Here is a 16,176-nt window from a genome sequence, read left to right on the forward strand (position 1 = left end):
AATGTAACACTCAACAGATACCTTATCAGGTAACTTAACCAGTCAGTTCATCATCTCATTATATCAAACTAAGGTCTTGATATCAAGATTTAACTCTAAGGCTGAACTAGTAAGTAACTGAAAGGCTCAGCTGCTAAGTCTAGATTGAGGATTTCAGAAGTTTGCGCAGGAGGCTTAGAATTTATTTTACTTAAAAGTGGCAAAATTTTCTGGTGTTTATGTTCTCAGGAAAAAAATATTAAACAAAAAGGCTCAAATCCAACTGGATTAACATAAAACTTAACAGGTGTATTTGGACTAAACAAAATGCTCATGAGTAATAAAAGGAAAAAGTAATTTGTCAGCAAAGAATGACTTAGGGGTCAAGATATGCAGGTATAGCATTGCAATTGCAAAAAAATAGGCTATCTAAAGTCTTGCAGAAGAAAGTATAACAAACAGAAAAGTGTTCCTCAGCTGTAAAAGTTAAAAGAAAGCAAGAAGAATGCAAGGGTGACCTCTGTAAGGTTCAAGTGGGATAAAGGATAAAAATTATTTGGCAATGGTCTAAAAACTAAACAGCAATTTGTGAATGATGACAAGGCAGTTAAGGCAAGCTAGATACTGCTTCCCTCTTAGAAGGTACTGCAATGTAGCAGATACTCTAGAAAAGCTTTTTTTCCTTAAATCTTGCAGGGAAGTTGAGAGGTGATGAAGCCCTATTATTGGAGACTGACATTTTGTAAAAACACCTAAGAAGATGCAAAACCAGCTAAGAGGACAAGGGTTCTATTAGCATACCCTCAGCAGTATATGTTGATTAACACTGAAGACTTTTTCAAACCTAGTCTTTTGAAAAATTCCACAGGCTTTGTTTCCTTGTTTTTCCTCTTTAAAAGATTATTTAGGTTGCCTCAAGTTTATTGTGACAAGCTATATGATTTATGAATCTGCATTCTGATATCAGAGCTTTAAACCATGAAATTCAGCATCCTGTCATTGGCAGCAATTACTGCCAGATGCATCAGGATAAAATAAGAATTGCTACTTAGCTGTTTTCACATGCTTCTTCTCTGGCATTTTTGTCTGTGGAACTGTGATGCTGAATTCTGAATAACCCATATGCCCTTAAGAAAGTAATATAAATAGAAAGATTTTTCTAGAGAGATTTACACCACTTGCTTACATGAGAATGAAGCCTTAAGAGTTTTTGGAATGTTTTCCCCTTTCTTGCCTTCTCTTACGGGTTGATACTTTTATGTTTCTGTTGACATCTGCTATAGCCCTTTGACTTACATTTGAAGGCAGTTTTGAGCAATGACTCTCTCACAGCTGTAACAGAATTAAAAGCTTTCTTACAAACCAGTCATGTGCTCTTGTCACCTGAGAGCTTGTCCTTGTAAAACGTAAAGCCAAAGAGCTGCTAAACATAAACAGTTGGCATAATGCATTTCTTCTAATATGTTGACTTTCAAATTTTTACCTGATTTTTTTTCATAGTTCTTGCAAATATTTGTTGCTGCACTTTAATAGGAGAAACTCAGTAATTTTCTTTGCATTTTCTTTCTGCTCCTAGCATGCTAAAGTAAATTTTGTGGCTGATTGTAGAATTCTTTGTTTCGAGAGTGATCTTTGCACATTTCAGGAAAATCAGTTTGCCATATGCCATTTAAAAATTTCTTTTTTATATACACAACTATTAAGACTCAGATTATTTTCCTTTGTTTTTTACCTGTTCTTGACCTGCTGCTTGCTTCAGTCTGTGTCTCATTTAATGACTAAAATTTCAGTGAAGGACAATATAAGAAGAGTATCTTAACACTTCAGCTTCAATCCAGATAATGGACTCATTTGGTCTTAAAATATAATTTTGACCAGGACCTGTTTTTTCTTTGTTTTCTTTTCAGCCCAGTCACTGAAAGAGTTTGCTCGGCTCCTGATTGCTGTTGAAGAGGAGAGGAGACGACTGGTAAGTTTGCTGGCAATAATATGTTTCATTGGACCTCTTTCTATATAAAATGGTACACTTTTTTCCTGTTCTTCCTGAAGTGCTGTTTTTATTTTTTTTATTTGTGCGGTAGATGTTAAGTATTTAATGAGAATCACTTGAAATTTTATAACGCCAGAAATGTGCTTGCACAGACTGCAGCAATTTTTAATGGAGTTTCAGTGACATACTTTTGCATCGATTTAATAACTGTTTTCTCACAACTTCCTCCCTCTCTGCTCCCCACCCCAAAATAACGGCTGTACCTTTGCCGCATCTTGTCTTACTAGTCATAAGGCACAGCAATAAACTGTAAACAAAAAGCTTACAGCGGAAATGTAGATTGATATTGGTATTTATATTTAATTGAATACTTTTCGAGTGTTGTCCAGAGAATGTATACTAGTAATCCTTGAATGTGATAAATAAGTGGTAAGAAGAAAAAACAAATTCATTACCCCTGCGAAACTCTTGCAGAATACTTTATAGATCAGACTTGTCAGATTTGTCCTTTGTGTGGTATTCTTACTTCTTTTGCTTCCATACTGATGAAACTAGAGTATGCTTTCATTTGTATTTTTATTCAGATGTAGCTTTGTTAAAGAAATTTTAAGTGTATTCTTGTACAAATACTTTTAAAAATCCGCATAAGCAATGAAACTACTTTTTTTTTTCATTCTTGGAAATCAATCATGTATAAAGAAGTGAGGTAAGGATTAACCTCAATTGGGGGATTTTTAAATACTGTGAAAGTTTAACTAGCTCAGATCCATCCAATGACTATGTCTGTTATGGTTTTCCTTCCTCTTATGAGTACTTAGGGAGGTGAGGAAAAGAATTTTCTGACTCAGATTGGAACAAATTTATTAATCCAGGAAGAGGTTTACATAAAGTTCTCTTATTCCAAAGTTCTCTTATTCCTAGGAGTATGTAACTGTAGAATTGTCTCCTGCTATTTCTGTTTACATAAATATTCCAGAGTGGCAAAATCAAGGATTTATATTGTACAGTTGCATAGTTAATATCAGCTGAACCTGTAAAAATGCAGAAGTTTTGTTTCATGCTAAGTCTTTTTTCCTGGATAGATGGAAGAGGGAGGTGACTGTTCAGTACTTACAACCTTAACAGATGTTTACTAGTAGTTACTAATTGCTTTGTTAAACAGTGTTTCAAAGTATTGGTTTTCCAGTTTAGCTTGAAGATTATTGTGAGTGAACTAATGGAAAAAGGAAAAGCAATGAATAGGTGAAGGTTTTAGTTTTCAAAACTGGTTACTCTTTCATAGTAAGTATACATGTTTCCCTTTATTTTATCTTTCTTTTTTATTCTTGGAGAAGTCACTCCCTTTTTCACTTTTAGAAGTTCCTGGCCTCTCTGTGGTTTATAATTTGATCTTTCTATACAATATTTTACTTTTATCTTGTAGGAAGGCCATTAGAGTAAAATGGGGAAAATCCATTAATTTTAAGTGAAAAAAAGACTAGTTGGATAGATACAGAATCACAGAATTGTCTAGGTTGGAGAAGACCTTGAAGATCATCCAGTCCTAACACTGGACCGTTCTCACCTACACCATATCCTTCAGCTCTATGTCAGCTCTCCTCTTAAACGCCTCCAGTGATGGGGACTCCACCACCTCCCTGGGCAGCCCATTCCAATGCCCAACAACCCCTTCTGGAAAGAAATGCTTCCTAATATCCAGTCTAAACCTTCCCTGGAGCAACTTGAGTCCCTTCCCTCTTGTCCTTTTGCTTATTACTTGGTTGAAGAGACTCATCCCCAGCTTTCTGCACCCTCCTTTCAGGGAGCTGTAGAGGGCGATGAGGTCTCCCCTCAGCCTCCTCTTCTCCAGACTAAACCCCCCCAGTTCCCTCAGCCGCTCCCCGTATGACCTGTGCTCCAGACCCTGCACCAGCTCCGTTGCCCTTCTCTGGACACGCTCGAGTCATTCTTTTTGTAGTGAGGGGCCCAAAACTGAACCCAGGAATCGAGGGGCGGCCTCACCAGTGCCGAGTACAGGGGTCAGATCCCTTCCCTGTCCCTGCTGGCCACGCTAATGCTGACACAAGCCAGGATGCCACTGGCCTTCTTGGCCCCCTGGGCACACTGCTGGCTCCTGTTCAGCCGGCTGTCAATCAACACCCCCAGGTCCCTCTCTGATTGGCTTCAGGGGGAATACGTGGATTGTATAGCTGAGCTGGTGGATCCCAATGCAGGGTCAGAAACTTGGTTAAGATTTCAGTCTCATGGAAAAGTATTTTACAAATGGCTGTAAGTTTAGTAGAATGCAATCATCAAATTATTATAAACAAAGTGGCACATAATATTCATTTGTGGAGAAGCTGGTCTTGATTGGAAATAATTTGCATCCAGCTTTTCTCTGAGTTTGAAATAGCCCCACTCTGTTTCTTATTCTCCAGTTCTCTTACTGCAGTTTTCTGCATGCCATCATAGAAGCCAGGGGTCCCTATGAGGATCAGTGTGCCATGTTATATGCTGAACAGATTGCTAGTAGTAAGAGTTTTCTGCTCGATAAACTTTTAATTTAGCTATGAATTCTTCAAAACTTTTTTTGCTTATTTCTGAGGAATGATGGACCATTATGCGTACGTTTTCATTCCTCTGCTGGAAGCACTTCAAGCCAGCCAATCTGCAAATGAATGACGATTTTACTAAAAGATTTCAGCAGACTGGAAAGCTTGAGACAGGTCATGCTGGTCTTTAAGAATTTTGTTTCCTTTACTTCTTCATTAAAAGAGAAATCTTGGGGTTTTTTGTTTTTTGTTTTTGTTTTTTTTTTTAAAAAAAAGCTTGTTCTATTTGACATTTTGTAGAAGGCTTGAAGAAAAAGTTCTGTACTGTTGAGACTTCATCATACCATTACAACTTCCTTTTTGTTCTTGAAGTGTGTGACAGTTCAAGACAGTATTGTATCAGCAAATGCTGAATGTACAGGAATATGGAATGACAGATGTTAATTTTACTTAACCAGCTAATTATCTTGTTTCCCTGCCTTGAATTTTATGTTATTAATTTATGAGCATACACGAGTTCATCAATCTGAATTGAATTGGGAAAGTATATATTCATATCACCAATTTATTTCTCATCTAATGCCTATTAAATTCTTCATAAGTGAAAATATTTTTTTTGTTTTGGTGAATCCAGAGTTTTGGAGTGCTTGCCCACTGAATGTATAAATTGTTTCCAGTGGTCAAGGAAATAGTTTGAGAGGTGCATAGCAAGTCTTCTGTCTTTCTTGCATAAAGAACCGAAAGGAGTTCATTTTTGTTTTCTTTAGTAGAAGCTAATGAAACAAGATATGAACAGTATCACTGGGAAAAACACTGAAGTGCAGGGTTAAGTAAAACTGTATATCACATAAATATACTGTTGTCTAAAGATTTGAACCCATTATTATTGGCAGCAGTAATAACATTATGATTATTGTAATTCAGTTTCTTTTATCCTTGTCTTTTATTTCATGATGCTAAAAATTGAGTAGTAGTCTCAGATAAACCAGAGGTCATGCATCAAGCATTTCCCCTGAAAAACCCACGAAAGGAAAAAGTAATTCATAAGACACCTTTTTTATGATATGCAGCCTTATGTTTGGTATCTATCATTTCATGGTGATGTTAATTTAATGATGCTGTTGGTAAATGGTTCATTTAAAAAAAAACCAACCAAAGAGCTCTGACTCTTGGGTTTTACAACTAGAGTGAGTAGGATAAAAAGATTCGTCCTCATTGCCTTTCCAATGATTTCAGCAAGAAACCACCAGGGAATGTTAAATAATGACCTCTATTTCCCAGTGATTATTAGGGAACAGTAAAGATGCTGCAATTTAATTTCATATGAATATTTAGATCTCTGTCAAGGGAACTTACTTAAAATAATACTTTCCTTCTGCTCTTGCTGAATTTACATTGTTTCTGTTAAGTGATATACTATTTTATTTTAGAAATTCATGCATTATTTATGTTTCTGACTCGTTTGATATTGTTAGTAAACTTTTCAACAAACAGAAAATGTACTGGGAATGATATAAAATACTAATTCCTTTTCCTTTCATAGGATTATGCATTGTTGACATAAGAATAGGTGAATTGGTTCGTGCTACTGATTTCCTCTTCCTTGAGATCACCTATCAGTTTGAAGCATTGAATGTGTTCTCTTGTGTGTTACCATGAATGTAACTCCCTGATTATTTTTGAAAGTTTACTATGTCCCAAAATGAAATGGGGTTTCTTAAATGTTACATTCCTTGCTATTTACCCAAGTTTTTATGGGTTGCTGGCAAATGATGAACGGTCCCAGAGCTCTGCTCTCTGGCATCATGAATCAGTGAGAAGTGTATGGTTACTTTCAATTCCTGACCAATATTAAGTACTTCAGGGGATACTGCAAAAGTTCTGAAGTGGATAACTGTGCACTATGTTCCTTGAATATTTTTGTTTGTAACATCTGTCTCTTTGTATTTCATAATCTTCATGCTTCAGAGAGTATCTCATTGTTGTGGACTTTTTATATTAACTGGATGTTCTCATTGTGGGTATTTGCCCTCATACAAGGGGTCTGATGCCATCTGCTTCCAAGGGAAGCATCAAAATACTCAGTTTCAAAAGCTGAACTTGAAGAAAAATTAATGAACTGTTAAAACCAGCTATCCATGGAATGGTACATAAAATCAGATACCAAAGGACACAGCATGTTATTGAGCGGTATTAACCTTTTCCCTATAATGTGAAGTGGGTTACAGATTACATAAGAAGCATAAGCAGTCTTCTATTCACAGGTGCTGTTTATTACTCAGTTTATAAAAGGTAGAAATCATAAAATCACGTATGCTAGCACCCTGAGACCGCAGAGCACACACCTCGCATTTTGTTTCACATGGGCTTCCTCTTAAAATGACAAAAAATAGTGTATGGTGATGTTTTCATATACTTGGTTAAGTACTTTCAGTGCTCTTCACCTCTCACACCAATTTTGGCATTTAAATTAATCTCTTTGGGTAGGAACCTGACTGCAAGGAGACTTTGTGAAAGCATATTACTGCAAGTGAAGGAACACTATCACAAATAAGAGGGTTTCTTCTCTTTGCAATTAAGACTGTTTGTTTGTTTGTGTTGTCCCCCACCTTTTTTCTGTTTTAAATTAATTAAAAAGCACCTTAAAGCTGTTTGAGGGGAGTGGGGTGTTTTTTTTCTTACACTTAAGATGGGCTGTACATATCCTATTGAGCAATTAAAGTAGCATGTACTGTTGTTATAGTCTTTGGAAAGACTTTCTGAATTTGTACATCAGACTAGTAATTTAGAAATACCCATTGCTAAGTAACTGAGCTTTCTAGTGAACAAGGAGCAGTAGAAATCATCATGGAATATTTTTTTAGTTATAAAAATTATCTTTACACTTAATTATTATTTTCTTCCCCTTTTCTTCTTCCTATCTCAGGTATATTAAGCTAATATTTGTTACTAAATTCTGCAGAAGAAATCAGTTATTTGGTAAATGGAATTCTGCATGATAACAAAACCTTTCAAAAAATCACTATTTTCCAATTTATTTTGTTTAGACCATCAGCTTACGGTCGACTGGCAGTCAAGCTATGTTTTAGAAATCATTGGGAAAATTATTGAAAACAAGTCACATGCCTTCATAAACCTTTTTGGTGAACCCTCATTTTGAATACTTGCTATATGCGTTTCTGGTCTGAAAACATGTAGACTGGAAAAGATACAGAGGTAGACAAAAAGAAGGAAGGCTAGAAACTTGGAAGCTCAGGATGAGAAGAGACTGTCTGCAAGGAGGGCTCTTTCAGTAGCTTTAGTTCAAACAAATTAGATCAGTGTTATTTGGAGGCCTGGGGTTCATTGGTTGCAATGATATATCTCAGCACCCTTTAAAATTTTTGGCAGATCAGACCTGCAAGTCCTCAGCAACAGGTTAACACTTCAGCCCTTGAAAGGAATTTTTTTTTCTTTTTTTCCTTTTATTTTTTTCTCCTTGCTGATACAACTGTCAGTCTTACTTCCTAAGAACTGATCAAAACAAACATTTTAAGTCTCACTTTAAATGCCACCAATAACCCTGCTTGCTGCCCAGTTCCCCCATTGCTTTATATCAGAGACTTTCCTGCTTCACTTCCTGATCTGAGCTACTATTTGCAAATGCTGTGATAAACGGATGAAAAATACAAAATAAAAAACAACTCATCACTAGGGATTTTATTCTGTATTCAGAGTTAAAGGTATCAGTGCCAAATCTCTGTGTCCCCACCAGCTTAATTTTTTCATGCCTGGAAGTGGACAGGAAGGATCTGCAGAGTAGAGCAGTGCATCATGCATCAGTAGATTATGGCCTAGTCCTCTTTTGCCTTCTATGAAAGAGAAATTGGGGTCTAAAGGACTGGTCGAGACTAACTGCTTCTAAAAGCAGCTACCCTTTTGAGCTCTGCTAGAAGAAAGACTCACCTACAATATTTAAGGACAGCTGTGCTTCAGAGTGCAGAGATTGGTGGTTGCTGTGTCATCACTTTTTATTGTAAATTGCTCCTGGAAGTTTTCAGACAGGCCATGGACACTTTCTAGTATTGGAGAGTTTAGTAGATTATCTTCAGCCTCACTGTCTTCCTGCTTCCTTTTTGTCCTCCAGGAATTTGATCCCAAACTGTTAGAAGAGTTAGTTTTGTCTATCAGGAGAAATTTGTCTAACATATGGTTGCATGTACACTGTAGTAATTTACATTTTTCGAGCCTAGACTTGCATTATGGAGTGTGTATAAAGAAATAGGAACTTTCCGGTTAATGTCAGACTTAAGTAGATACTTTGAAAGTTATTTACTGACAGTGTGTGCATATGTTTTTCTTTGGGATTTGTGTGAATTTTTACATTCTGGATGGTTAATCTAGGTGAATCTTCAATTTTGTTGAAGATACTAATTTATTCCATTTATTTTCATTTATAAAATAATTTTTGCTTCTGTTTTTCAGTTTTGTGGAGAAAAATAGGGTTTTTCATTACTTTACCTAATATAATATGAATTCTCAGATTTAAACTGTATAATACCATTTAGCTGAGACTTTTGCCTGTTAGCTTTGGAAATTACTGCAGAAGAGAGAGGATGTAGTCAGCAGCAGTGTATGGTTTTCTGCTGTTTTAGCTCTGGAATGATTGGAGGAACTGTGGTACAGAAAATGCTAACTAATAAATAAATAGTTTTCAGAACCAGCTTCCTGCCCCAATATCTGAGTCAGCTTTGTGTCCCAACTACTGCCAGTGTAAAAATTTGGAGGTTACTCAATGTAGTTCAGCCACACCTAGAGGAATGTTTTTGTATTCATACTAATTGCCTATTTGTAGAGTATTTCTTAGAGCCTTTAAGAAAATGTCAAGTCTTCCCTGTTGTGTTGGTGCAAGTGTTTGTGTGACTGTGTAGTGAACATAACTGGATAAGTGATCCAGCTGGAAAAAATAATTCCTTTAGCCCTGACTTTCTGCAGGTCCTTCCTTCCCTTTACTTCAGTGCATGCAAGGAAAATGATGACTTTCTGGGCCAGAATTTCTATCAAGGAGATAGAAATTTCCTTGATATAATTGCTATCAAAAAGATACTGGAACTATACCTTCACTTCCTTTCAGATGTTAATCTGTGACCACTGTAACTGATAAATGAAGTCAAGAAGCAATAGGCATATTTCTCTCAAGCAGGCTTCCTAGAGAGCAGATCTGCAATGTGATCCTCTTGTGTGTTCTTGTTGAGGGAGAACTCACAATGCAGCTTTCCCCCTTGCTGTGTCTTGGGCTAGAAGGAATCCTGTTTGCTATCTTTCTCTGCACCACTCACTCAAATACAAACATATACATGTTCAGTGAATGTTTCTTAGCATTTGTGCTCAATTAAAAAAAAAAAAACAACAACAAAAAAAAAACCACAACAGAGTAATAAAAGTAAACAGCTCATGTTCTGTTATCATTAATGTAGTTTAACATCGAACATCTGTATGTACGCATGGACATTTCTGAACTTTCCCCATATGAAAAACAAATACTAGGCCAGACAATTTGGAGATAAAATTATGGGTGCTCTTAGAGCCAGCTAATGCTCTGTACTTCCAGATGCCACTGCATCAGCTTCTGTAATTTTCTCAAATAATTGTCTAGGAATGCATATAGACCTCTTAGTGTTACTTTCCAGTTTTATTCTTGGTACCTTCCTAATTTGTTTAAAGAATAGTTCTAATTAATACGTTTAAAAATGAAATAATCCTGTGACATTTGATTATGATAATATTTAAAAGATCAAACTTATCTCACTAGAAACTATTTGCAATTAGTCCTCTCACATCCATGTTACTGCTCATCTGTTGGCATCTGGGATGAAAATACAGGTCCCTGTTTTCTTTAGCTTTGCAGAAGGTATTTCTAGAATCATTTTGCTATGACGGGGTAATGCCATTAATACAGAATTTACTCAGAGTTTTATGATGATGTTGAAGTTAACAGAGCACCTACTGTTCATATTTTACAGTGTTTCTTAGCAGCTTTATCTTTTTTTTTTTTTTTTCCTTTGAAAATGTGATTTTTTTCTTATTGATATGAATGTCCACAGTGAAGAACTGTAGCATATGCAAAGCCTTTTGTTACCCCGTCCTGCTCAGCTTGGTCCTAGATAATTCCATTGCCTTGTGAACCTACCAGTTGAGGCAAAAAGCCATCTGACTAATTTTAGAAACACTTTGATGTTTTCCAAGATAATTGTCATAAAGTCAAATTGTGACATAGTTATTTTCTTGTAGTACACATTTTTTTCAGAGGTTTGAAAGTGTAGATCTGGTAACATTGATCTCTGCTGGTTTGTGTTGGTTGGTTAGCTGGCATCAAGCAGGGAGCACTTGTCTTTCTTGATAGGGCCGAGAGACTGTAAGTAGGACCTGGGATGATTATGAAGAGGAAAGGAATGGGGAGTGGAGATAAGGGGCTTCACTAGCTATGGTCCTTGTTTACAGTACTTAACGTTCATGTACTTATAACAACTTATACAACCAGTATACAAAGCCTTAGTAAGAAGGCTTTGATAATTAGTATCCTCATCATATTTGCTCTTTAGTTTTCTGCAGAAAATGGCAATAAAGAAAATCAATTTATTTTTAAAATACAGTGTGTGTTGCAGGAGTACCACACTGTAGATTACTGTAATTGAATCAGTTAACTGTTACAGTTTCTCCTGCTTTTTATATTCAGGGTGCTTGTATTTGCATTTACCTCCCTATGAACTGACTAGGAAGGTGTTAAGATGATTGCTCCTTATTACAATATAAAATGATTACAAGGAATCTTTAATCTTTGGACTATGTAGCATTTTATTAAAAGTTTTAACAGCTTGCTCTAAACAGTCCCATGATTTTTACAGTGTCCTGGTGAGCTGGCTTAGTGCCTTAGTAACATTCTTTGCAGTGCTTAATTGACTAATCAGCAGTGAATGCAATAGGAATAGGAAGTGATTATTGAAATCCAGTCAGTAAAACAGTACCGCATGGACAAATTTCTGAAAATTTCTGGTTTGCTTTGCAGCATTTTTCAGTTGGGAGAGCACATTCACAGAATGAGATTGCTTGACATCCCCAATTTTGAAGAGTATCATCAAGGGACAGAGAGATTAAATCCTCCCTTCAATAAAAGTGCAAAATGAGGGGTTAGTTGGAAAGCTGCTTGCTACTTCTCATTTTATAAAACTGATTTGTTATTGATTTCATATACTCATTCCATGTTTCCTGTGTTTCAGTGCGTGCAATCTTGCCTTAGAGGACAGTAACTTCCCAAAATGTTTTGAGACGCGTTCACTGAGTAGCATTGCTGGAAGGATTTTATTTTAATGACATTTTAGTCTTCACAGTAATGCTTGTAGATGCTTTGACTTTCAACACAGTCACTAACCAAATGTCTTCTCAGATGACTATTGACAGAGAAAGATGTTTACACTTCTAAATTAGTATTTTAAAGGAACCTGGGTTTTGCTGGATCAGTCAAACTTATAGACTTTATTAAATTTTATGCATTTATTTTGTCACAGCAGCAGGAGAGAATGGAGTTGCTCGTATCAGAGAGCATGTGCTATACCCATTATTAGCTTGTCATAACGTCAGTACATGCTGGTACCTGACAATCTACCACATTCTTAACTTTTTTTAATGGATTCTGAATTTATTTGCACTTCTTCCAGTAGTATGAGAAAAGGTACTTCATGCCTACAAACAACCTTTTTTTTTGTCAAAAAAATTTTTTTTCTTTGTTTAGTCTGATCTCCGGAATAATTTGAAGCCCTTATATTTGTTTTTCTTATTCAGTAACCTGGGAAATGTGATTAAAAATGGAACACGCAAACGGTTTATGTACCAAAGGTTATGTAGAAACAAAGATGCCTTTATTTAAAACAAACACACACTAACAGAAAAAAAACCCACCTTTTCACAGGAGAGGGAGATATTCTCCTTTTGGGAAACTGTGTAGTCTGCATGGGCCCACAGCAGTGATACACACAGAAATGTTTTCTTTGAAAGGTTCTCATTGAGATGTTGTCTTAAGGTTTGCAGAACACTTAGATTAATTTTATTATTCTTTTCAAATGTCTGTAGAAGCTTCAATTATTGTTACTTTGACAAAATTTCTTAAATGCATCTTCCTGAGTGAGTGCTTTTACTTTGAACTAAGACTAAACCAGTTTAATAGTTTTGCCTGGCTTTTTTTGGCAGCAGTGCTAGTTTATTATGTACCCACTTCAGAAAACTTATATGGCTAAAAGCAAAACAAACCAAAATTTTTACTGGTTATTTTTCAACCATGTTGCCATAAACTGTTTCACCATCACAACAGAGGGCGAAGGAAGAAGTCAGAGCATGAAGAAGCAATGCAAGATCCCCAAACTCTGCTTAAGCTAGCATGGTCACCAAAATAAACGCCTACAAATCTAGTTCTTAGTGAAATGTTTGTTGCAGACCTACTGTTACAGCTAGTTGTGGTCAAGGAAAGAGGTTATTTTTCTGGTGGTAAAAGGAAATTATAGCAAAAAGCCATGGCACATGGTCCTGCAGAAAGATGGGGCCATGGACTCTGGTAGTGAGAGCTGCTTCTTTGGGTACATGTCCTTCAGTAAAAGGCTACCTTTAAAGAAAGCATTCTCTCCTCCTAAGCTGGATCTTACACTATGTTGAGATCTTTTTACAGACTAAATGAGAGCTTTCTAAATTGATTTATATTGTTAGTCATATTTGCATGAAAGAGAAAAAGACTAAGAAACCCATATCTGATACTACTTCTAGCCCTTTTGCTCTAAATGTCTTGTCATGACATGTCATTCCATGTCTCACATTCCTTTCTTAATTTTGTGTAATGTTCCAAACACATTCATTTTGAACTTTCACCACTTACAATTGGCAGAACCTTCTAAATTATAATTCTTCAGCATTTGAGGCTTAAATAACCTCTGAACATTTTTCTGTGTGTCAGCTATCAGTAAAGTTTTGTATGTATGCATCTATAAAATTGTATTTCACAGTATGAAATACATTTTTCTAACATCATGTATTGTATTTTCATATTAGTTTGTTTATAGTTATGCCTGTTTTTTAAAGGAACATCATACCTTTTCCTGTGTTTGTAAGGAATTAGCCTGAACAGCTACATTGCACATTTCTAATTTACTCTTCACACTTCAGCTGGGATACCAGAACACTATACACACAGAGTTCATGCTGTCCGTAGCATGGATGTATTGAAAGATTTTTTTTTTTTTTTGATGAATCCTGTACCTATAAAAGTTCATTTTTCTCTGAACAGCTCAAATCTATGGGTAACCTACCCTTCTTCAGAAAATATAATTTTTCGTACACGTGCTTTTGTTTCCTGAAAGGATACATACTTCCAGTCTTGGAGTTAAGAGTTACTGGGCATAGTACCATTACAAACAGCTCGGCTGATTTTGGCTTTATGCCTGGACATGTTCATTCATGAAATAGTTGTTAAAACAAAGTACAACTTCCAATTACACTCATCTCTTCAAATAACTAGTTTCCTCAGCACCAATTTTATTTTTTTTTTTTTTTAACAGTGATTTGGAGTGGTGTTGTTTCTGTTGGCGCTGGAGAGATAAGGAATAGTGGATTGTTTGGATACTGCCATGGCTCTTGTGTCAAGAAACAGACATGGCACAGAGGCAAAGCATTTAACTATCAGGCTGCCTTTCTCAGTGTTTTATTTCACAGCAGCTGCACAGTATAATGCAAAATGATTCCTAATAGTAGTAGATAGTAGAGTTTAGTAGCTATTAACCCCATTTTTGCAGTTACTGGAATTGACCCATGGAGACCTGCAGTGTCTGTGAAGATGAAAATTCATTTTTGTGCCGGAAGGTTGCACAGATTGGTCACAGTCACGCTCAGTAAGACCAGCAGGTAGGTATTATGTGACTGCTAATAAACTGATGCATACACAGCTGCTTAGTCCCTGTAGCCACCACTTAGCCACTGATAGAGCATCTTTACCTCACACAGAAGTGATCACATGGACTGCTAAAAAATTAAGTAGGTAGAGCAGTAGTTAAGATCACTTTCAGTCTGAATTGTTCATCTTGCCTGTCAAGCTACCATTCTTTAATTTGAAACAGAGCTCAATGAATAGGAGTTGCAAAATAAATAAGAAGGCGAAGGGGAAAAATTATGAGGTTTTTGATGAGTTCATAGGCCTACATTGCTTCGTATTGTGCTCAGTGTGTATGAGCCTATCTTTGTCACATTCTGAAGCTTTTTACCTCACCACGTTTGGGAACGAATTTTGTAACTAGCACAGATTTCACACTTTGAATATTTATTCAAAGAGCATTGTGGTAAACGGAGTTAAATCCAGTTGGTGGCCGGTCACGAGTGGTGTCCCCCAGGGCTCGGTTTTGGGGCCACTCCTGTTTAACATCTTTATTGATGATCTAGACGAGGGGATCGAGTGCACCCTCAGTCAGTTTGCAGATGACACCCAGTTGGGTGGGAGTGTTGATCTGCTCGAGGGTAGGGAGGCTCTGCAGAGAGACCTGGACAGGCTGGAGCCTGTCTGAGCCCAACTGGAGGAGTTTCAATGAGGCCAAATGCTGGGGGCTGCCCTTGGGCCACAACAACCCCCAGCAGCGCTACAGGCTTGGGGAGGAGTGGCTGGAGAGCTACCAGTCAGAGAGGGACCTGGGGGGGTGATTGACAGCCGGCTGAACAGGAGCCAGCAGTGTGCCCAGGGGGCCAAGAAGGCCAATGGCATCCTGGCTTGTGTCAGCACTGGCGTGGCCAGCAGGGACAGGGAAGGGATCTGACCCCTGTGCTTGGCACTGGTGAGGCTGCCCCTCGATTCCTGTGTTCAGTTTTGGGCCCCTCACTCCAAAAAGGACATTGAATGACTCGAGTGTGTCCAGAGAAGGGCAATGGAGCTGGTGCAGGGTCTGGAGCACAGGTCGTACGGGGAGCGGCTGAGGGAACTGGGGGGGTTTAGTCTGGAGAAGAGGAGGCTGAGGGGAGACCTCATCACCCTCTACAGCTACCTGAAAGGAGGGTGCAGAGAGCTGGGGATGAGTCTCTTTAGCCTAGTAGAAAGCGACAGGACAAGAGGGAATGGCCTCAAGTTGCATTAGGGAAGGTTCAGACTGGATATTAGGAAGCATTTCTTTCCATAAGGGGCTGTTAGGTGTTGGAATGGGCTGCCCAGGGAGGTGGTGGAGTCCTCATCCCTGGAGGTGTTCAAGAGTAGGGCCGATTTAGAGCTTAAGGATATGCTGTAGGTGAGAACTGTGCTAGGCGAACGGTTGGACAAGATGATTTCCAGGGTCCTTTCCAACCTAGATGATTCTGTGATTCTGTGTTTCAAACCATCTCTGAAGACAGAATCCACTTCTAAGGTCTGAGCTCTAGAGTGTTTGTGGATTGACATGTGTTTACCAAATATATATTGAGGTGCACACATTTTGTGTTTTAAGCAGTAGCAGTAGTAACGTTCTGTGTGATCCTTGTGAGACTTTCATAAATGGAAACTTGCTAATATGATGTGAATATGATGGACATACATCAGATACATCCTACATCCAAGGTGCCTGTTCCCAAAATGACAGACCAAGAATAATACTTGTCACAGTAATGACTACCATGAAAAGGAATAGAATTTATATATATATGTCT

At 37.4% G+C, this 16,176-nt stretch overlaps 1 protein-coding gene across 1 annotated transcript in view; it reads left to right on the plus strand.

The window, feature by feature from the left end:
• ARHGAP42 (Rho GTPase activating protein 42) overlaps window positions 1–16,176 on the plus strand; it is a 140,260-nt gene that overhangs the window by 22,989 nt on the left and 101,095 nt on the right. The window contains exon 3 of the mRNA XM_026854282.1: window positions 1,887–1,948. Coding sequence (XP_026710083.1) covers window positions 1,887–1,948 — 62 coding nt within the window. The remainder of the gene's footprint in view (window positions 1–1,886; window positions 1,949–16,176) is intronic.

The sequence above is a fragment of the Athene cunicularia genome, assembly GCF_003259725.1.
Source record: "Athene cunicularia isolate RWA chromosome 1 unlocalized genomic scaffold, athCun1 chr1_part1, whole genome shotgun sequence".
NCBI lineage: Eukaryota > Metazoa > Chordata > Aves > Strigiformes > Strigidae > Athene > Athene cunicularia.